General features: G+C 26.8%; 1 protein-coding gene across 2 annotated transcripts in view; it reads right to left on the minus strand.

The window, feature by feature from the left end:
* The window catches only part of LOC100201888 (uncharacterized), a 64,454-nt gene that overhangs the window by 33,452 nt on the left and 5,564 nt on the right, over positions 1 to 25,438 (minus strand). For both annotated transcript variants that reach the window (XM_065801682.1, XM_065801683.1), the window contains exons 3-4: positions 14,332 to 14,447; positions 5,346 to 5,466 (exon numbers count right to left, since the gene is read on the minus strand). In XM_065801682.1, the coding sequence (XP_065657754.1) occupies positions 5,346 to 5,466; positions 14,332 to 14,447 (237 nt within the window). The remainder of the gene's footprint in view (positions 1 to 5,345; positions 5,467 to 14,331; positions 14,448 to 25,438) is intronic.

Raw genomic sequence — 25,438 nt, forward strand, 5'->3', positions numbered from 1 at the left:
GACAATATATTTTGTTGTCCATAAGACAATATATTTTGTTGACATATTTTGTCTACAGTTTGTAGTGATTCATCTTTTAGCAAAGTTGCATCTTTTTACTGTATGTGTCCTTTCATGCTTTAAAAACTTTTATTTATCTAAATTTTTTCCGACTCATCTACTTTACAGTTCTTAAAGTCAATTATTTGTCAATCTGTCAATCATTTTCTTGTTTATTAATTATTGACTTTTTCTACTGTTAATTCTTTTTTAATTTTCACAATAAAAGATTGCTTGCGGCCTTGTTGGGAGCCTCGTTGTTTTTTTTTTTAAACTAGCTTAAAGAAAAATTATTTAAATTAAAAACTTGTGAATAATCAAAAATTAAAATAATGATAAAGAAATGGAGCAAATAGGTACATGTAGCAAGTCGGATCGCTTATCCAGCATAAGGTGCTTAGTACATATACCTAATCCTAATACTTAATAAAAGAGATCAGATTTAAGATCATCTGCCTGTTCTGATCAAAAAGTGATGACTTCTTGTCATGACTGGAGTATACAGTTGTGTTGTCAGCAAATAGAGCTACTTTAGATGTAAGATTTTCAGGAAGATCATTAACATAGGTGAGAAATAATACAGGATAAATGTTGAAACATTTTGATGCTTTAGATTTATCAGAAATAAAAAATTGACTGCAAGAATAACTTTAACACTGCGGTTAGAAAGAAATACTTAAACAGAACAAATTTAATACTGCGGTTAGAAAGGAAGGATTTAATAGTTTAAAAACCATATAAATTAAGTTTACGAAGAACACCAGTATGCCAGACTTTACCTAAAGCCTTAGATCTATCAAGTGCAAGAGCCCTGCCTTTTTCTAATACATGATCGAATCTGTTAAAAAAGTTAAAAAGACAGGTGTAGAACAAGAAGAGATCAGTAATGATTGTCAGCAAGTTGTTATCCTTAAAAAGTTAATAACGGGTGATGCGGAAGTTATCGGACAAAATAAAAACGTCAATAACTTATTTATAAATAAAAAAAAAAACTACTATTATATTTTTTTTAAATAAAGCATTTATCTTTTAATAAAAATATATTATTTTTTATATGAAAAAACACCACCATCTGCAATTGATCTCAATTTTGCTCTGACGCCTTTCATATGCGACTGTAAAAAGTTTAAATCAATTTCTTGTAGTTTTAGTTTAATGCGATCAATCAAAACTTGCTCTGTTGAAGCTTGCTAATCTCCCTTGTAAACCTTCTGTGCCAAATTTCCCTAAAAATCTTCAATTGGTCGTGCTTGAGGCACATTTGGGGGATTGGATTCTTTATCAACGTAATAGACATATTGGTCCATCCAATTTAGAGAATCTTTAGAATAATGAGACCTTGCTAAATCTGGCCAAAATAAATAGTTAAAGTCTCCATGATACTTGCGAATAAATGGAAGAAGTCATTTTTCTAAACATTCATTAATATAGATTGATGAATTGATCGCTACAGCCTTGGAAGTGCGAAACAATGGCTCGGACATACCACGGTCAGATATGGCTATCCACATTAATAATTTTTTTGGAAATTTCTCTTTTCCTATAAAACGAACACTTTCTGGGCATGTCTTTTTGTTGTTTGTGTATTATCCAGAACTTCCAGGCATGTTGTCCCCTGCAAAACAAAAGTATTTTTCGTCATCAATGACTAGAAGCGATTTTGTGTTATAGAGTTGGTTAACTAGTTTCCTGCTTTTTTTCTTTGCCTTTAATATTCATTTTTTTAACTGACGACCAATTGTCGATTGATTTACACCGAGTTTAATACCTATTTTTCTCTGGCTGACCCCTTTTTGATTGTTGACAAGTCTCGTTAATTCGGCTTTCTTTTCTCTAGTCCAGGATGTCGGACGACCAGGGTGCTTTCTATCAGAAAACGATTGAACAGTTTCAAGTCTTTTTAGGTTATCATATATTGTACTTCGAGCAAATCCTTCCTTTTCAAAATGATTTATGATTTTTTTTTTTTTTTATATTAGGTTTATTTACAAAAAACATTTTTAGTCGCTTTCGAAAAGATTCTCGTTCAGCTGCATTTAACCTTATTTTAGATAGTTGTGTTTCAAATAATAAAATTTATATTTTATAGAACGTTTATGCCTACGCATAAAACCACAAAAACTAATTATTATGCTCAAATAATGAAATTAGGATTTGTCCGATAACTTCCGCATCACCCGTTATCCTTAGAAATTTGTAAATTAAAGATTAAAAGACCAGCTTATAATAGACAGTAGGAAGCAACCAGGGTCAAAATTTGACTGGGGCTGGGTTTGATAAAATATAGCCAGGGTTGTGTTTGTGACCGGAGCTGCATAAACAGTTATATATCCTAAAGTATTTTTTTTAAATTCAAAATTCATGTTATATTTTGTATGTAAAAAGATAGTAATGATCAACATAAGCATCATAATCATCATCATCATTATCTTCATAATATTTATGATGTTTCTCTAATACAAACAATCTAGATCATGTTCTTTCCTTAACTAAGCTCATTCCTTTAACTAAGCTTATTCCTTTAACTAAGCTCATTTCCTTAACTAAACTCATTCGTACAATATGTAAGGCACTCTCTTTAACTTTTCTTACTTCTGCCTTCACCATTTAATCCTGAAGCTGTTACCTCTTTCTCATGCTGATACCTAAATCACTTTAATCTTCTCTAACAAATATTGTTTGATACAACATTTTTTTCTAATCTGACCTTATAACTCTTACCCATCTTTATGTTTCCCTTTTATATACAACCTTCCAATTTTTAAATCTTCAGTTAACCATTTCCTAGCTTTTTAACTTTATCTTCTATTTTAAAGTAACTCATAACTTAATAGTGGTTGCATGCAACCTTGTTGGAAGTAAATAATTGTTTAAAAGTATATAAATATATAATAAATACATGCCAGTATTTAATAATTAGTAAATGTAAGTATAAAACTATAATATACAAAGTATTATAATTTTTTTCTAGCACTGGCTATCAACCTCTGCTAAATCTTATAATTAATCCGGGGCCAGGGCTGGGTTTGCATCTCATTTTCAGTCTCATTTTTAGCCGGGACCGGGGCTAGGGTCATTTTCTAATAGACAGATGTAACAATTGATCAGTGTTCTCATGAGTTTTTAAAAATTGAAACCATAGATGCTTTTTCTGGCAGCCAGGAAAACAAGATTCAGTAAAGGAAAATAAGATTCAGTTAAATAGTTTATAAGGTATTAAAGAGAGTTTTAAAGAATACTTTTGTAAGACAGTAATGTTGTCTGGACCACAAGTTGTAGACGAGTTCTAAATAGAAACAACTTTAGCAATGTAAGCTTAAATGATTTGAATTTCTAACAATGGATTAATCTGTTTCTCTCAGAAGACAGAAAAAGTGGAGTCATTAGATTCAAAAAATGAATTAGAGGTAAAGTTCTTTGCAAATAGTTTTGCTTTATCCTTGGGAAAGGTTTATTACCTCAGACTTACGTACTAGAGTTATGTTATCTTTGTTGATAACACTGTTAAAAAATTTTTTAAGTGTCTAGAACCTAACCTTTGAGATAAAATATGAGATTATAATAACAGAGAAACAAGAATTAGTAAACTGAAAATTATGGAGCTCAGCATCAGACCTTTTTATATATATATTTTTTCATACAATAATAAAAAACAGAATAACACTTGGCCAGGGTGCAGATGATTGAATCAGGTCTCTCTTGACTTTTTTTGGCAAATTGATAATTTTTTTTTTCTTTTTGTTTGTAATGGAGTGTTAAATTGTTAAGCACTTAGTTACTGAAAAACTCATTTGTTCTCAATAGAGTTGTTTTTGTAAAAAAGATGAAAAAAATGAATACAATTAGAAACAATTCATAACAAGGATAACAAACAGATTCATAACAAGGTGTATAACATAGGTGTAACCTTAGCAATAGGTGTATAACATAGGTGTAACCATAACATAGGTGTAACCATAGGGTAGAAATCATAGGCTTGACTTCAAACCAATGAGAAGAAATAGAAGCCCTCCATGTCTGCCTGAAACCAGAGAAATATATAGAGGCACAATTATCAGCATAGAGACAAAAGACCTCAGCCCAACAACCATCACAAAGAAAATTATGAAAGAAATCCCTGTCAGTTTTAAGATAATAACTATCTTTAAGATTGTGCAATAATAGGGTGAATCTGAAGGAGTATAAGATAAATGTTTTTGTGAGATCATAGCATGACCTATACCACCTAAGGGAGAACAAGGAAAAATTGAGCAAAAGCTAGAATCAGAAACAATATAGAAAAAAATCAATTGAAATTGACTTTTTTTGACCAAGGTTAACTTGATCAAAAATATCAAATTAAATGCAGCCTTTGTAAGAAGAAAAATAAATAAAAAACAAAAAGAAAAAGGGATTGGGTGAAAAGGTGCTAAACAAAAGCATATTAAAAAAATAATAGGAGATATAAACCTGATTTCATGACAAGTAGGTGAATTGATAATAATTATATGCTCAAACCAAGAATGTGACCATCTATCTAACATCTAATCTATCTATCTAACATCTGATTATTGGCTTGTTCCTGAAATTGTTGTTTTTATAAGAAAGACATTTTTATAAGAAAGACAACAAAATTAGTTACAATTAGATATAGAAGCTGGACAAGAAAGTGAAAACCGTGAAATAGAATGAGATCTGAATTGAAATTAACCAGAAGGAATAGAAAAAAATGAAGAACAAAGAAAAAACTGATTGAGTGAAGAGGTGCTAAGCGGAAACACATAAAAAAACAGTCAGAGGATTCAAACCTGATTTCACGTAAGAAAATACCCGAGCACGGAGTCTTGTGAGTCAAAGGATAATAGCTATCAACACTGGGGTCTCAATATAAAACATCCAAATTCAAATTAGTCTCACTAAAAGCAAACAACACTGATTTACTTTGCAAGAAATATGATTCAGATATATTGAAACAATTAAGGGGTGGTGATGTTTTAATATTTTTAGGTACTTTAGTTATGTTTTAAGTTATTAAAGATAAAATTTAGTCAATCTTGTCAAAAAAACAAAAAGAAATTACCAATCCAAGATAGACTAATATCTACATCCTATTTTGATTTAAAAATGATTTAAGATTAATGGGAAACAGGTTGCTCAGATTTTTATTTTGGGAAAGATCTACATATAGACATTGTTACATTATTAATTAGCTTAATTACTCTATAAGTAATTGATTAGTATTGGTTGTATTATTACTACTTTATATATAATAGGGATAAATAATTAGGAGATATCCAAAAATTGATAAAATTAAAAAAAAAAATTACTTTCATATTGACAAGAAGTTCCCCAAACCATAATGCACAATTTGTAATCTTCTTTACTTGTTCTGTACTTTCACGGTCAGTTGCAAATATTTGTTCCATTTTTTTAAAATCTTCTTGACATCTAAAAAAGAAAAGTGAAAACATGTTTTCATCATTTTTTTAATGTTTGAACTCATAATTGTCAAAACACCAGTGTAAAACCCTTTTTTCGAAAAACCTATTTTTTTTATAACTCTAATCTCTCTCAAATGTCTCAGGGGCAAAGTATCTTAAATTTACCAGATCGCAAAACTTTTTGCAAAAAAAAAAAAAATTACTGCTACAAAAATAACAAAGTCCTTTAATAAGATTCTCACAACTATTATGTTTTAAATAATATTTGTATAAAACAGATGTAAATCCAAGTAATACAAATACAAGATAAAAATACTTACTATTATATGCCAAAATTAAAAAAATAGAAATGAGGTAAATAAATGCTTGTGACTATTTTAATCAACTTCAAAAGTGTATACAAATAAACAAACTTAAAAGTTTCTTGGTAATACTCATGGTCCGAAAAGTACACAAGTTATTTTTAAAATTGGCTTTGTTCAACCTTGCGGACAAATAATCGAAAGTAATATTAGTCTGAACAAGTTATTTTGTATCAAAATCCCACATAAACACTCACAAACACACAAATGGGAATTGAGTCCCATATTTCCTTGGTTTTATTAAATAAATCAGCATGATTTCTAGGCTTGATTCCTTTCATTTGGCAGTCAACATGTTCCCATAAATGCTCAATGAGATTTAAGTCAGGTGATTGAGACACTTCAAAACATTAGTTTTACTCTTTTTGAAAAATTCTAAAATCGATTTGGCTGTATGTTTCGGATTGTTATCCTGTTGATATATCCATCTTTGAGGTATTTTATCCTTTGCATAAGGTAACATTATAGTCTTACATATATCTTTGTACTTTTCTTGATTCATAGTCTCAGTAATTCTATGGAGAGGATCAACTCCATCCTAACTAAATCATCCCTAAACCATTACATTACCTCCTCCATGTTTTACAGTAGGCAATTGGTATTTAGGATTGTATCTTGTACCTACTGGATGTCAAAAAAAAACCCAAACAGCATAAACTTGCTTTCGTCACTAAAAAGAATTTTTGACCATTGTTGACTACTCCACTTTAGATGTTCTGATGCAAATTCCTTTTGGGCGTTACAGTTTTTCAAGAAAAGTAATGGTTTTTTTAGCTGGGTGTCTTCCAAACAAATTAGTGTGACGTAAACAACCTTTTGGAGTAGAAATACTACAATTCATTCCATAGAAACATCTCATTTGTACCTTTATATCGACAGCTGTCAAAAAAAGATTTCCTTTGCTTAGTATCACAAGCTTTTTATCCTGATAACAGTGTGTGACCTTCCTGATTGATTTTTTTATACTTTGTAGATCTAGTAAGCTCATATCTCTTCATATTTTGTACAACAGCAGATTTACAAACTCCATTTTGAACTGATTGAAAAGATCAATTTTTTCACTGGAGATGATTTCTTAGATCCCATATCTTAATTACGTATAAATAAAGCTTGTAAAATATTTGCACTAATTATTTGTTTCGAAATCAACAAATTAGCAATTTTGTGGGGAAAATGTTAAAATCTTTAATTTGTCCGCAAATTTTTGAACTTATGAAAAATCGTTATTTTGTAAACCAATTTTAAAATGTTAATTAAATAATCATTATATGTTCAAAACATAATTGTTAACCTGAAAACCTTTTAACTGGTATATAATATAATGGCTCAAATGGTTTATGCGCTGAAATATTTGTAAAATTTGATTTTTTTATGCCTGTCCGCAAACTTTTTAGTGCTGCTGTGTATATATATATATATATATATATATATATATATATATATATATATATATATATATATATATATATATATATATATATATGTATATATATATATATATATATATATATATATATATATATATATATATATATATATATATATATATATATATATATATATATATATATATATATATATATATTAGTGATGTACCGATTAATTGGCCACTTTTTGCACAATCGAAATTTGTATTGGCCTGTTTTTAATACTTTACCAATTTTCCAACTGCTGGCATTTTAATACTTTTAAAAAAAAAAAAAGTGACGTATGTGTTGGCGTAAGAAAAAAGTGATTCTTACGCCAACACATACGTCACTTTTAATTACTTTTGACTTTCGTCCAACATTTGCATGTTGGACGAAAGTAAAAACCATTAATTTAATTACAAATAAATCGCTTTTTTAAAAAAACCACAAAAACGCAAATTTAATTGACCAGAATATTTTAAAAACATTCTGAATGTTTCTAACAATATAAACAATGTTTTTATTTTTATTTTTTTAATAAAATGTTTTTATTTTTAATTTTTTAAATAAAATGTTTTTATTTTTATTTTTTTTTACTGTAAATCATGCGCGGAGTGTTGCTACATCGACTATCTTATAGCCTGACTCGCAAGGGAGTGCTGCTACATCGACTGACAAATAGCCTGACCCGCAAGGGAGTGCTGCTACATCTACTATCTTTTAGCCTGACCCGCAAGGGAGTGTTGTTACATCGACTGAGAGTTTGGTTGGGGCAGGCAGTCTATCAATTAATAAAAAAAAATAATTCCGGTCTTGCATTTTAATTTTTACTTTTTGTCAACAAAATATGGAAAAAACTTTCGGACAACATCTACGGGTTGTATATATATATATATATATATATATATATATATATATATATATATATATATATATTAGTGATGTACCGATTAATTGGCCACTTTTTGCACAATCGAAATTTGTATTGGCCTGTTTTTAATACTTTACCAATTTTCCAACTGCTGGCATTTTAATACTTTTATCCTGCATTATGATAATAGTTAAAAATAAATAAACTAAACTTTATGCATTGCTTAGGATTTTTTTTGAGAAATTGTTTGTTTACAGGCAATATTGTTTATTCTTAAGATGTTTATAAGCTTTAATTTAACAGCTAAATGTACTTATTCTTTTATTACCATAATGTTGTTTTTAAATATAATTTTATTTAGTGTTGTTCTACTGTTATACTTAAAAATAACCTACTTAAGCATTGTTATCTATATGTGTTCAAGTTTTTTTTTCATTTCAATTCACCTTCTGAAGGTTATGAAGGCCACTCCAGTCAAGGAGGCTGCTTTAGTTATGGTTACAACCGCCTCTCAATTTTATAACTACAAAACAAAAACCTTGTCGAACAAGGCTACTACACTGAGAAACAAGTCGAGTGCAGTACTACCATAGACATGGTGGGGATTGAACATCACAAAATAAAATTATCTAAAAATATTTTAGATATCTAAATAACAAATGATAGTTGCTTATATATCTAAATTACTAATAAATTAATAAATAATTTTAAGTAAACTACTTAAATAAATTTATTCTTGTTTTGATAAGAAGCCAACACTCTCTGATTGCTTGGAGGGAGCATTTGAGCTAAAAAAGCATTTCACTTCTGCTTCAGCATGGGGCTTACAGTGGCTGGTGAACTTTAATTCAGAAAAAATCCAATTTTAATTCAGAAAAACCCCAATTCAGAAAAAACCCAATTTAATTAAGATCTTTTATATTTATGAATGGTAATGCACTTGATGAGTAATCTACCCTTCATCTTCTAGGATTAACTCTTACTTCCGATCTTTCTTGGAAACCATATATAAAATCCATTCCAAAATTAGCATCTGCTAATTTTGCAATGATTTAAGGTTGCTTCTCTGTATTGTACTTGACACTTTCTTACTCGGAATTGTATTCTTTATCTCTATAAATCTAAAACCCGCACTTGTATGGAATACTGTTGCCATATCTAGAGCGGATCTTCCAATGATGCCCTTTCTCTTTTAGACAAGGTGCAAAAATACATTGTAAACCTAGTTGGAACTGCTCTTGCAGCCAACCTCCAACCATTATCACATCGCCATAATGTTGCTTCTCTTTCTCTTTTCTACAAATACTATAATGAGCATTTTTTTCATTGTAAAAAAAACTAATTAATGTATATTTTTTAACTGAGTTTTATTAATACCTTTAAAATAGTAGTTTGACTTTGATTCGGATCCAAGTATTTGTTTACCAGTACTAATTCCATATAAAAGATTACACAATTTAAAGTTGTACGATTTTATATTTTCAAAATTTTAAAAATTAGTTAATTTATCTGTATCAGCCTTTTCCCATCCATCGGCATTGATATCGGCTTCAGCCAAAAATGTGCTATTGCTACATCACTAATATATATATATATATATATATATATATATATATATATATATATATATATATATATATATATATATATATTTATATATAAATATATATATATATATATATATATATATATATATATATATATATATATATATATATATATATATATATATATATATATATATATATATATATATATATATATATATATATACATACATATATATACAGGGCTCAAAATGACAAACTTCTTTATTCCAAACAATATGTCTAATAAATACTAAAGTTTGGCGAAAATGTCTGATAAAACCTAAAGAAATGCGATCGAACGCCATTCCTGACCACGTCTAAAATATTTTGTTTTATCAACTTGACCCTGGCATTTTGTTTTGACAACTTAAGGCATTGCAAAAATGCACTGAAAATTAAAAAAAAAAATTTTAAATATAACTTATCTGAAAAAAGAAATTTAAAAAAAAAAATCTAAGCTCATAAAACTAAAATTTGAAAAGGAAAATATATTTATAATACATTATTTAATAAATACTATACTAAGTGAAATGCTTTGTAAATTATTAAGTTTACTTTTACTTTATCAAATAAAATAACAAATTAATTCTAATGATTGTTTACAATTAACCCACTTTATTTAAATTATTAAAGGATATTATACATAATTACATTTATATAAATATGTTTTGATAAATTTTTTCAATCTTTTTCTATGATTACTTTTATAAACACTTTTAATAGCAAAAAACTTTAGAGCAAAAACAAACACTACATAACATAATTCAATTATATGCGGTAGTGGTGTAGTGATAGAGCGCTCGCTTTATAAGCGAGAGGTTTCAAGTTCGATCCCCGCCACATCCCTGGTAGTACCGCGCTCAACTCGTTTCTCCGGGCAGCGGCCTTGTTCATTAAGGTTTGTGTTTTGGAGTTATAGAGTTGAAAGAGGGTTATACCACAAATAGGTAGCCTCCTTGTCTGTAGTGGCCTTCTCGGCCTTTAGGAGGTGAATTAAAAAAATAATAACAATTAAAAAAATAATAAAATTAGTGTAATAAAAAGTACTGGTTTCTATAAGCATAATAAAAAAATTATTTCGTTATTTCGTTTTTGTTCATAGCATTTGCCATTCATATAAAATTTTTAACAGAAACACTATTAAAGTAAGCTATAGCTGTACAAAAAATATTGAAAGAATTATAAAATGCCATAATTTTGCATTGAACAGTAAAAATTAATTTCTCATTGAAAAAAATACTGAAAATTGTAACTGCAAGCAAAAACTTGACTGCCCTATGAATGGCAAATGCTTATTAAAAAATATCATTTACAAATGCATTGTTTCCTCGCAAAACAAACCTGATAAACATTATATTGGCTTAACCGAGGGCAAATGGAAAAAACGTTATGCCAATCACAAACAATCTTTTAAACATAAAAAATACTCAAAAGAGACTATGCTGTCTAAATATATTTGGCAACTAAAAGAAAAAAATATTAATTTTAAATTAAACTGGTCTATCCTAAAAACTTCGCCTGCCTATAACAACATTTCCAAAAAATGTATACTATGTTTACAAGAAAAATTTGAAATTATTACTCATTTAGGTCAAGAAAATTTACTGAATAAAAAATCTGAATTAATTTCTAAATGCAGACATGAAAATAAGTTCCTTTTAAAAAATTATAAAAACAAATGACCAGTCCAAATTTATCCTAATTCTAAAGAATTCTTTTCATGATTTTTTAATTATCTAATGTAGTTGATGCAACTTCCTGGTTGCAAAATACTACAGTTACTACATAATTAATTATAACAATTCCCAACTTCCTGTGAAATGATTTTTCTATAATTTGAAAATTTTTTTATGTTTAGACATTCTTCCTGATGAACCTACTGATGTCATTGTAGAATTTTTTTTTTTTAATCAATATTACTTGTTATTGTTTTATTTGTTTTTTAAAATAGCGTTTATTATCAATCGTATTACTTTCCTATAAATTTTATAGGAAGCTAAACATAAAAATATTTTTTTATAGAGCGCAAGAACCAAATAAAATTAAGATTTTTATATTACACTCTTAAATAAAATAAATATATAAAAAAGCCGAATTCTTTGATTTATAGTTAGAAAATATTATTAAGTCAATTTAGTGGAAATTGATAAATTTTGATGATTTGTATATAAATATTAAAGTAATTTTGTATTTTGCATTTGGATTTTGATAACTAAACAATTAAAATGTTGGCAACTCCATATTGATTCGAACATCTTAAAAAAAAGACAAAAAAATCTGTATGGATAAAAAAAAACGAAATAGTTGAAAATCGTATCAGATATGAAAATTTGAACTTTGATATTGCTAAAACGTCAAAGTTAAGCCGTTTAAGTGTTGGTGCTTAGCAATAGTGTGAATATAGATATTGTAAAACTATGCCACTTGAAAAAGAATGTTGTGGTTGCGTTGAAATAAAGGAAATAAATATCGTCTCAGGTATTACAAATTAAGTAACATTCTTTAAAATAGAAACTGATGTGCGCAATATTAATAATATTAATAATTGCAAACATTAACATTTTTGTACATAATGACTATGTAAAGTAAAAAAAGTTTTAAAATTTTTTTTTAAAGATCATCAATGCATAATAGAGCATGAAACAGACAGCTTTTTAGTAATTAAAGCAATAAATAATGTTTTATGGCAATAATTCAAGACAGATGGCGATTAAAATTGTTATTCTGTTGTGTTTAATATTTCCTAATTTATATGTTGTATTTGGAAAGTATTTTACATTTCTCTTATCAAAAACCTAGCAAAATTGACAACGAAAGGTTTTTTGTTAAACGATTTTGATTTCAAAATTGACTCAATAATACTACAATTTTTGCAATCAAAAATTGACTCAATAATACTACAAATTTTGACAGTAATTTACATTTCTCTTATCAAGAATTATTAAAACAAGCAAAATTGACAATGAAAGGTTTTTCGTTAAACGATTTTTTTGCAATCTTTAACAGTAATTATTTTACTTTATTTAAAAGAGCAATACATGTTTTATAGAATAAATTTTATTAAATATATATTGCTTGATTAAATAAGTATTTTGGGAATATATGCAACCCGATAAAAAGTTTAGCAAATAAGGGGTTGTCCATAATGTATGCACGCACAAAATAATTTTTTTAACAGAACCTATATGCGGATAATAATAATTTAATAACAATAAATATAACACAAAATTAATTTACAGCAATAAACAAGCCTAAAATGTCTGAAATATTTTATTATTTTTAATGCAAACTTTGTAAAAATAACAAAATAATAATAATTTGAAATAACTAAAAAAATTCTATAGTAATTTATGATTAAAAAAAAACTTTTATATAATGATAAGTAACTTAACAAATTTTTTAATAATCTATAATGAAAAAAAAAATCTATAATTTGCTAACAAAAAAAATTTTTTTAATTTTTTATCAAAATTCTACAATGACGTCATTTACTAAAACGCAATTGAATAAATTATGAAGTCTGTAGATTGCGGCATATATTTTAAAGACTCCAAGAGAATTGCTACTGTGGAGACAGCAAGCTTCGAGTAAAACAACAAAGTTTGTTTTTGTTGGTATACATTTATTATTTTGTTTTACTTAAAAAATTCTGCCTAAACATTTTTTTTTACTATTTTCTTTAAAATAAACACAACTTGTCTTGGCACTTTGGGATCCCTTTAAGAACATTGAGCACTTATCATTACTATTTGTAGAATACCTAGAGTAAAGGTCTTTTAACTATTCTATAGAAACTCTAAACTTTAAACTCTATAGTAGTAGCTTTAGTAAAAACCATTTAACTACTCTATGACATCTAACAAGACAAAATTAAGGTCAGATTATGTCAAAGCGTATTAATTTTATTGAGGAAACTAATTAAATTTATTGTTTTTTTTTTAAAAACTACAAAAACACAAATTAAATGACTAGAATGATTTTAAAAATGTTCTGAAAGTTTTTAAAAACATTTTGAATGTTTTTTAAAAATTTATTAAATGTTTTTATTTTTTTAAATAAAAAGATTCTGAATGTTCTTATTTTAATTTTTTTACTGAAAAACATGCACAGAGTGTTGCTACATTGACTATAATATAGCCTGCTGCTACAATCAACTATCTTATAGCCTGCTGCTACAATGGGGTGTTGCAATATCAACTATCTTATAGCCTGTTGCTACAAGGAAGTGTTATTACATTATATATATATATATATAATATATATATATAATGTATTATATATATATATATATATGTACATTATATATATATATATATACATATATATATATATATATATATATATATATATATATATATATATATATATATATATATATATATATATATATATATATATATATATATATATATATATATATATATATATATATATGTAAACTGAAACAGTATGACAGTATGACATCAAATTGCCAATCTAAATGTACTTTTATTGTTGTACATGCATATAACTGTTTTTTTAAATATGCAACTATCAAATATTAATTAGTAAGTATTAATATATAATTGTATAAAAGTAAGTATAAATATATTATATAAAATATAGTAATATGTTAGTGCTAAAATAAAACTTGATACATACCGATGCATAAAAACTGTTCGAAAAGAACGACCATCTTCTATGTCAATGGCTTTTGTCTTATCAAAATGGTTGCATAATTTTGCAGCAAAAAATTGAAAACTTAATGAAGCTAAAGCCTGCAAAATAAATTACAAAACACTTTTTAGTTATAATATTTTTTAATTCATCTTTAAAAACTAACACTAATACTCTCTCTCTCTCTCTCTCTCTCTCTCTCTCTCTCTCTCTCTCTCTCTCTCTCTCTCTGTATATATATATATATATATATATATATATATATATATATATATATATATATATATATATATATATATGTATATATATATATCAGTGCATGTGATGAACAAAATTGCCCAGCATGATATTTCGCGCTCATAATACTTAAACACATTATTAATGAGCACGATTATGCGCACTTATTATGAGCAGTCCTGTATAAATACATATATATATATATATATATATATATATATATATATATATATATATATATATATATATATATATATATATATATATATATATATATATATATATTAATATATATATATATATATAAGGCCTTGTGATGAAGCGGGAGCAATCGCTCCTTGCACGTGAAACACGCCTGTAAACGACCTTCTGGGGGCAACAAATAGTGCTCACTTGTTTCATTACAAGAATAAAAAATCACGCTGGTCTGAAGAACTTGCGTGGGAGAAAATTATAAGTTGATTTTAGAGAAAATATTTTTTGTAAAATTTTTTTGCTAAAGTCAAAATATGTTTTAACAGTAGAGTTTGCATATTGTTAAATAAAGAAGTTATATTTGTAATAAAGTATGCCACGCATAATTTATGCGTAGCATACTTCAATTTTAATTTATGCGCTATAAGTTCAAATTAAAAATGATTTATTTTTATTTGAAAGCTAAATCCAGCATGCTTTTTATTTAAATTCCAGTTGAACTTTATCATATTAGCATAAAAGTCCATGTAATAAAATATCCAAACTTGCAATACTTCAATGAAAACTCCAAACTTAAATGTTAAAAAACTAAATATCTAGATATTTAAAAATATCTAGCGCAATATTCATAAATATCTAGCGTAAAAAGTTTCAAACTAAAAGTTCACTTAAAGCTTCGATTTCATACAGGTTCGATCACATTCTATTGATTTATGACAATTCTCAGGCCTTCACGTAAGAGGCGTGCGGTCGCACGTCTTATATGAACCTGCATATAATACTTTCTTTTGACAACTTGGTCACGACTCTTTGCAAGTTTTGACAACTAGCGCTTTTAAAAAATGTGTTAAAAAAACAAAGCAAATGTAAATGCGATTATTAATTTAATTGATTCCATAATTTCAATTAAACGGTTACAAAATTTCCTGAGTACTTTATTGCAACATAATAAAAGGTGATCATTGAAAAAAATATTCAGATTAGAGTTTAAGGCAAATTGAGTACAGAAGCTATCAAAAAATAATTACAAACCGTTTTATCATGGAAATATAATTTCTAATAAAAAATTATTTATTAAAAAAAATGCTTTACAATAATTTTGAAACAAACGCATCTGCCAACTATTTTTTAACTATCCCAGGGCGCAACCTATATCATTTTTTTTTTAATAATGAACGTTGACTTGCGCATCTTTAATTATTAACAAACGCCAACAAATAAATTTAGGAGATTTATGTCAAATAAGGGAGTTTTATTTTCAAATAATTTTTATTCTAGTTAATAAGTTAATAAATACATCAAAGATGCTTATTGAATTTATACAATTTTTGTTTTTCAAAAAAATTTTATTTGCTTTAAACTTTTAATGTTAACTGCTAATTACATAAAAGAAATAAAAGAAAGCCATCGAAATGTTTAAGCACGGTTTCTTTTGAAGTTTTTGCAAAAGCATTCATTTTAAGTAAAATTTTGGATGCTTTTGTGAGCCATGCAAAAACAGCCTAAGTTACTAACGTTTTAAACATCGATTCTAAAAAATTAAATAAAAAATCTAAAAAGGGGGGGGGGGCAGACTCATGATCCTTTCCCTCATTATGGATCCGCCCTTGTATTAGCCAATTTATTCATGGGATGGAATGATAAAGATTGATAGAGCTGTGATAAACTTTTTTAACTTTCGCTTACAATTAAGTTTACATTAAATAATAAATGTTTTAAGTTTTTCTGGTTTTTCTGCTATTTATTTTATTTATTTTTTTTAAAACTTTTAATTTAATTTTTGTTAATTTAGTTTAACTATTTTTTTTTAATTTTATTCTTTTTTAAGGTGGTATACCCCCTTCGAAATTATCTTGGAAGTGAAATCTTAGTCAAAATTAAAATTAAGCCTATGAAAAATCTTATTAAACGAAATCGATTTATAAAATTACAGGTGGTTATGTTGTCATGACAATCACCTAAAATGGCGGATTTAGGAAAATATGCACGTCGCACTGTCATAAATATCTCAGATTCTAATAGAGTATTCAAAGTAAAACTTGGCCCAATGATAAAAAACAGTTTGATCTATGCAATCTGCCAAAAGTTTTTAAATCTGACTATTAGTTTCCATGTAGCACTATTATGAAGATTTTTAAATAAGCCAATTTTTAGTGCTGAAACAGCAATATCTCAAACTCTGAAATGTTTTATAATTTACTTTTGGCAGATTGCATACATCATGTAAAAACACATCATTGCTGAAAATTTGATTAAAAACTGACTACTAGAAAATGAAACTGTGACAGGAAAAATAGAAGTTAGCAAAAAAACACTTTAAAAATTAAAAAAGAGAAAAAAATGCAAAAAAATATTTTTAAAATAAACAATGTCTGTAAATTTTAAAGCAAAATGTTTAAAAGCTACCAGCAGCATAAAGAGTTCCTTGTTTTTGCTTTTCCTTATCATTTTTGTTCTTTTTATTGCCCCTGATTATTTTTCTACGCAACTTAACATTAGATTTACTTTTGTATGACGATTGATACAAGTGTATTTTATTTTCTCTATTGAAGCCATCTATCATAAATGTTCCTGGAATCATATTGAGTTTTTCATAAGTCATCACTGATGCTTTTCTTCCAATATTAAAGTTTGCAATAGCATCATATGTTGCAAATTTCAAATGTAACAATGAACAGAATTTAGTTTTCGGTACTCGCTCCAATATCATCATGTTAAGACTCTCATTTTGGTTCTGAGTTTTTCCATGCATACATTTTGCAAGTAATTCATTAGAGCTAAGTTCTTTATAAATTGGCTTAAGTAACTCAATAATATCACATGGCAAACCAGGGCCAGAGAGAAGGTTGATTGGGACGATCAACATTATGCTAGCACCAACTTTTTTCACTGCTTGGACAATAGGTGTGATAATTATTTTCTTTTGAGCAACATGAAACAATGAAGCAAGTATAGCACTGCGCATTTCATGAACAGACTGATTTTAGGTTCTTGCTGCAATTCCATAATAGTTTTGCAATCTGTCAATTGTTGCATCAGTAAGTCTTCCTTTACCACCTAGACACCTTCCTTTTTCAATTTTCTTAATCGTGTGCCAACTCCTTTTTGCACATGACCAACACATTCTAATTTTGAAACTATTGTATCACCATACACTCTTTCAACAGATGAAAATGTCTTACTATCTCCGTCACCACAAAATTCAGTATAGCGAAGTTTATATTTTTGAATAGATCGTTCAAAAATTGATTTTGCTCCAGCGACTTCCATACCGGTGGATGGGCCAGTATAGTTAAGATTAAAAAAATGAGTATTTTTTAGCATTTTATATGCATCAGGGTCTGTATTTTTTTTCTTTATAATCAAAAAACATTGTTTGCAATATTTGGATAATACTTCACAATCCAAAACTTTTCCTGTAATCATTGATATTGCAGTATAAACACCGTTGTATGAGGAAAAACCTCGACGTTGCCAAGTACCATCACAAGAAACACTAGTATTTATTAAATTGAATTCATCAGTAGTATGTTGGGATGCTTTTATAATTTCAAGTGCAGCATCAGACATGGTTTCTACTGCAATTGCTTCAACTTTAATAGCAATTTTTCGAACAATTTTAATGTAAGTGTTTTGAGTCATTGGCGGTGGAAGATCCATAAGATAACAGAATCTTTTAAGGCCAGTATGGTCTTGTCCACATGGATGCATTGCATAAACTGACCTTTGGTTAATATCAAAGGCTCTACAACTTTCAGAACCACACTTCTTGCATGTAAAAAAATTCATGATTCAATCCACATTTACAAAATATAATCAATGAGCTAGAAAGTCCAAATTTTTTTTTTGCATTTTCAGCTAAATTAAGTCGACAAGTTTTACATTCTGGACAATATAACAACTGAACAACAATGGCTAATAAAGTGCTATCAATTATTCTGTATCCACATATGTTTTTTTTATTAGAACTTGCAGCAGTATCAATAGGGTTTACCTTAGAATTACATTTATTGAGCTCTGTGAATCTGTTAGTAGAAGACTAATATTTGCTGAATTTGTTTCATTTAAAGTATATTGATTTCCATGAAATCTTTTTTTCTTTTTGTTTTGAGTAGCAAATTTCACACGTTCTCTACCCATTAAAAGTATAAGGTTTAAATTATATAAACATAAACAGATACCTAGATATATATATAACTTTAAGATGGCAATTTGTTTTAAAGAAACTTCTGGAAGAAATTTATGAGAAATCCAGTTATTGCTTTTAATCTTACAGATGTTTTGATTAATGGAAAATAGAAATAAATTATAAACTCATTTCAACAAGCATTTTCTCAGTATCAAAAGTTATATTTGGGGAGAATTTCTTGGCCAAGTAAAAATTTAACCGTTGCTATGGAGGTTGTCAAGGGCGCTTTAAAAAGTTAGGTTCAGTAAAGTTTATTTTCCTCAAATTACGTACTGAACTTTAAAAAATGGTTTTTAGAATATGATTCTATGATAAATTTTAGATTAAATAAAACAACAAAAAATTTTTTGAAAAATTTGATATTTCTGAGGGGTATACCACTTTAAGTTTATGGATTATTGATTTTAATTTAAGTTTGCTTTGTTTCTTTAGCGGTTTTTTTTAAAAGCGCTAATTGTCAAAACTTCCACAGAGCCGTGGACAAGTTATCAAAACAAAGTTTTATGTTTTATTTTTCTCTGGTATCTTCGAATCAGTTAAGCTTATATTAAAGTCTATTTATTTAAAAAAGTTCAAGCTAAAAGTAACTAAAAATTAAAAAAAAGTTTCAATAAACAAGACATATAACAAATATATTTGTTATACAACTTTGAATTGAAACTTTTAGAAGTGTGCTCACAATCAACAAAAGAAACAATGTAACGCCACTTGTTTCACAAACGCATTTCTCAAAATATATGCCAGTATATAAATTATTTATATATTATATTTATATAAGTATATATATACTTACATATATACTTAATATATACTACATTAGTATAAGTCTATTACATATTTATTAAGTATATAAATAAGTATATAAAGTATTATTCACTTGATAGTAATTAAATGGAGCATTCAGTTTAAATTAGAAAGTTTTCTGTTTTGTGCTAATTAATGAAATAATTCAAAGACATTACTGCTAACAGATAGAATGGAATGTTTATTATTTTCAAAACATTTCGCCCCAATGAGAATAGAAAATTTAAATCAAAAAATTAAAACTTGATTTAATTTTGAAAAATCAAAAGTTTTAATCCAAAAGATTTAATGAAAATCTGAGATTCTTTTGCTTTACTGTTTTTAATTTTTCACACATCTTTTGTAAATAAAAGAATTCTCAATCTTTTTTTTTTTAACTATTATTTGTTTTAAATCAAATTAAAAACGTTTCTGTTGCTTAGAATGTCCGCAATCATAACCCATAACTACCAATTTCCAACTCTGAATATCACTCTCAAAGACTTGATGCTAAGTGCGCATAATCGAAATATCATGCTGGGCAATTTTGTTCATCACATGCACTGATATATATATATATATATATATTTATATATATATATATATATATATACATATATATATATATATACATATATATATATATATATATATATATATATATATATATATATATATATATATATATATATAAATATATATATATATATATATATATATATATATATTATATATATACTTTTATACACACACACACGCACACTCTCTCTCTCATACACACACACATACATACACACACAACCATTCATAATCAATCAAATAAGATAAACATTAAAAAAAATGTAATCATTTTTTATTTTTGCGTTATTAGATAATTTAGGTAATATAAAAGCATTTTAATTATAATACTTTGATAAAGTTAAAAAATTAACAAGCTGCTGTTTAAATTGGATGAAGTTTAACATTTATTTGCATAAGTGTACTGTTTTGTTAATCACTCATTAATCGCGCAATTATCAAGTCTGATGTTTATGTTCATTAATCAAACAAATATTTACTCTTAACAACTATTAATTAAATGTTGCTATTATTATGTGAAGGTTACATAACATTAGCAACATTTTATTTCAAGAGACTTTGTTATGCTATTGTTTTGCTGAAGTGAAATTTAATAATTGGTCTCACAATAATAGTTAAAAATTTATAATTGACATTAGTAGTTGATGAAAGAACTTAGGCAATTGATGGAGGCAGAGCTTGGCAGCAGAATAGCTGCAAGGAAACCAATCATTTGGCTCTAAAATACAAAAACAAAACTGGAGTGAGTAAAATTAAATGAAAAATGGACTATCAATGACTGGAAATGTGTTCTTTGGATCTACGAGTTAAAGTTTTAAATCTTTGGTTCCAAGAGTATATCGTTTGTCCAAAGAAAAGTTGTTAAATGGATAAAACAGTGTTTATTGCTGACTTTGAAATATAGAGGGGTAAATTTTGGTGAGAATAGTACAGGTGACATTGTAAAAAAGATGGAATAAGGACAAAAGAAGTGTATTTGAACAAGACATCAAAAGTTATACCATACCTTTTAACTTAATAGTTTTTCCATGTAACGAAACTGTAAATTTCATGCCTGGACAATTATCAAACATTTATTACAAGTTTTTTACCAAAATGTAAAAACCCATTTAAAAATAAAATTTATTGTAAAACACATTCTGAAAAAAAAAATTGACATTCAAGTTATTAGTCCCTGGTGTTGTATAAGGAAAGCAAAACATTTTTTCAAAAACTCAAAATCAGAAATTTGATATTTCTTTGAATAAGTAAGTCAACTACTTTGTATGAAAAAATATCAAACTTCCAGCAGAGGAAATTACAAAATTTTATTATTGGGTTGCTTTAAAAAACATAAAAAATCTAATAAAGATTATAAATCACTTTTAGAAAACTCTTTTAAAAAAATAAGATTAAAAATAAGGTCAAAATTAAGATCAAAAATAAGGTCAAAAATAAGGTCAAAGGCATTCTTTTTATTAAAAATAAAAAGACAATCCAAAAAATAAAGACAACTCAAAAAACTATAAAACTTAATCTCCAAAAGGTCATAAAAACTAAATGAATAAAGCTCATTCAAAAAAGATCAATTTTAATATAACAAATAAAGTATGATAAAAATAGTTAAAAAGTCAAATAACTTTTAAGGTTTAGTGACATACCCAGGCTGATTTTTACACCGCTATATCAGTTAGGGCACCTTAACTTCCGCCCTAACTCCAGTAGTATATAACTGATATAACTCTTACATAAGTACTTGCTTTATGGAATACAGGCAAACAACATATAATGGGAATTTGCAAAAAATATTGAGAACCTTTTTCTTTTTCACTTTATGTGCGACATTGCATTGTTAATACTCTAACACTTTATACTTGTTAATAGAATCAGCCTCTCTGAGAACTATTACAGAGCTCAGAAAACTTGACTAGCAGCTGGCCTCAAAACCATTAAACTGAGTTTTAAAGCTGTACCATTAATAGGATATAACAAAGAGAGTTGCATAGCCACTACCGAGTAGGCACAAACAAAAGCTCATGCATAAAATCAAGAAGATTCAGTATTAATCATCCTGGCAAGAAATAAATGTATCACAGATTTCTACATGGCAACAGAATTTGGTCTATATAGATTTAAATCACCCATATAATAAAGGAAATCCCTAATAAGGAAATCCCTGTACTATTAATTTTCAAGATTATATTTATAATTCAGTTCTTAATCAATTGATAGTTTAAAAAAAATTATTGATGAGACTTTTTGAGCTTTTAAAACCTTTGATTACTTTAGAAAAAAAAATCTCAAAAAAAACAATTTTATTTTGAGTATTTTATAAAAAAAATAAAGTTCAGTAATTTCAGTAAAATGTTCACCAATCCTCTGCAAATGTTCAGCAAATCAAAACATCCTCATTAAAGTTAAGTACATGTTTTTGAGATTTTTGTACTTATTAATAACAAACAGACAATTTTTCCGGATAGCAAACTTTTCTATAAAGGGATTTCCAAGTGCTGAGACAAGTTGTGTTTATTTTGTAAATAAACAGAAAAGTTTTAAGTTTATTAAAATTATCAAAATAAATTATTTATTTTGATAATTTTAATAAACTTAAAACAGTGAAATCGTACAATCCTTAATTAGATGTTATTTTTGTTTAAAATGTTGCTTACTATATGTAAGCAAGGTGTTTGTCAATAGTCTTTTTTTAAACTCCAAAAAAAAATAATAATAGTAAATTAGGTAAGGCAAAACAACAACAATAAAAAAAACAGTTTTAAGTCTACATTAAAAAGAATGATTTTCCTATATTTTATTTGTGTTTTTTTAAAAAGGAAAGCAAAAATATGAATTGCAATGTGTTTGTAAAATATATATTGTATAATTTTAATGTAACAAGTATATTTTGTCCCAATGTAATGCATACGTATACTTTTTGCATTATATAATTATATTTATGTATCTAAACGCACATTTAGCTTACTTAGATAAGGCGTTGACTTCATAATTCGAATTTTTTTACACACGCACAGAGCCCAATGTTAAAAAGAAATGTGTTCTGCTTAAAATTTGGGGATAAAAAACATACAGGAAAAGAAAAGTAATATGAAACAATAAAAACTATGTGAAGACCGCATGACATAATTGAAGCTTCAAAACTATGTAGATTTTTAAGCTTCAATTAGGTAAACTTAGAAAATACACTGAAAGGCTTAAATGGTATAAGAAATCTGAATGTGATGAGATGTAAATCATTCAAAAACATACAACAAAAAAATTTTTTATATACAAATAAGAAAAGATAAATAGTTACAAAGTAAACATATGACCAGCAGGGTATTTAAAAAAAAAAAAATTGGGCAGTTGTAGGAATCAAACCACAGACATTCCGCCTATGAAGTTAACGCCTTATCCAAATAAGCTAAACCTGCACATACTTATGAACAAATAAAGATAATTATATAATGCAAAAAGGTTATACATAAAAGTATACATTATATTTTACAAACAGATGGCAATTTGTATTTTCACTTTTTTAAAAAAATAATAAAATATAGGAAAATCGTTATTGTTAATGTCAACTTAAAAATTTCTTTTTTTCTTTGACTTATGGAATTTTGTTGCTGAAAATAATCACTCTAAAGAAACAAAAATAAATAGAGTACACAAATTATTCAAATCATTAACTTTTTTTTTCTTTCTATAAAAGGTTATTTTAATTTCCTATTTTATTAGTTTTGCTTCCTTTCTTTTTGAAACTTTTTTTCAGCAACACTTAATATAATAAAACTTGTAGAGACCAAGTTATTTAAAATAAAATACTCATGCATGGACATACAAGACAAAAAACTGCACACGTTTCCAGGGAAGGCTTGCAATCTTCCATTATTTAAAGAAAAATAAATAAATAATAAGTTCTCCATAGAGAATTTATTATTTATTATTCTTAAAAATCCTAAAAAAATCAGATTTTTAGCTGAAATAGTCAAAATAAATAACAATTATTATACTCGTACAATTAATACGTAACTATCTAAATATAGCGTAAAGTAATTGATAAACAATAAATTTACTGTTTTAATTATTGATGACAAAAAATAGCTTTTAACTTGTATTTCTAAACTATTTGAATATCTAGAAAAAATAAAGTTTCAAAGGAATATCCAGAAAAAGATAATCTCTGATACAGTGATTGTTAATGCTGTTTGTTAGGAGCAAGTGAGCAAGTGAATATACATGTTGATTAAATAAAATAGATTTCAAAAACTGCTTTATCACTGTTGAAACATGGATTCACCACTATACACTGACATATAAACCAGTCAAAACAATGGATCAAAACAACGACCTATCAAAAAAGGCAAGTAAAACAGTAAAAGGCAAAAAAGGACTGCACCATCAGCAGGTAAAGTAATGATTTCAGTCTTTTGCTATTGCAAAGAAATTTAATTACCTTCAGAAGAGCTAAATCATCTATTCTGAATATTACACAAATTTTTTTAATGAACTGAAATAATTGAAACATTTGAACAGGGTTTATACAGGTTCTTAATGAAAAATTTCCTTGACTTAACTCAAAAACATAAGTATTTTCCCTAACATTTTTTCCTGAAAACTCACTTGTTTCTCCTGACCCATTCAAAAAAACTACCTTTTTCCCCTGACTCGTTAACTATATATAGTAATAATTATATACAGTTTCCAGAAAAAAATGGAGTTGCATTGACACTTCCATAAAAACAATAAAATATTCACAAAGACATGCATTGACACTCACATTTGACTAATTATATGTTCTTTAATTAAAGACTTTTATTTATTTACACATCAAGATTCTCATATTTTAAACTATTTAAAAAAATACTCCTTTATATGACTAAGAATTCTTAAAGTTTCACAAACGAAAAATTAAGTATCTTATAAAAAAGTAAGAAAGTTAAAAAAAAAAATTATTATTAAAAAAAATTATTCTGTAAAGAAAAATAACAGCTACAATAAAGTAATATCTTTAAAGAAAGAAAACAAGTTTCACAACATTGTCTTACTTTTCTCTTTCAAAATTTTGACTACTTTTTCTAAAGTTTTAATTTCAACGCGTTTTTCTTTGCTCTTCCTTTTACTAGATGAGTCAAG

Source organism: Hydra vulgaris, chromosome 07 (genome assembly GCF_038396675.1).
Source record: "Hydra vulgaris chromosome 07, alternate assembly HydraT2T_AEP".
In the NCBI taxonomy this organism is placed as follows: Eukaryota; Metazoa; Cnidaria; class Hydrozoa; order Anthoathecata; family Hydridae; genus Hydra; species Hydra vulgaris.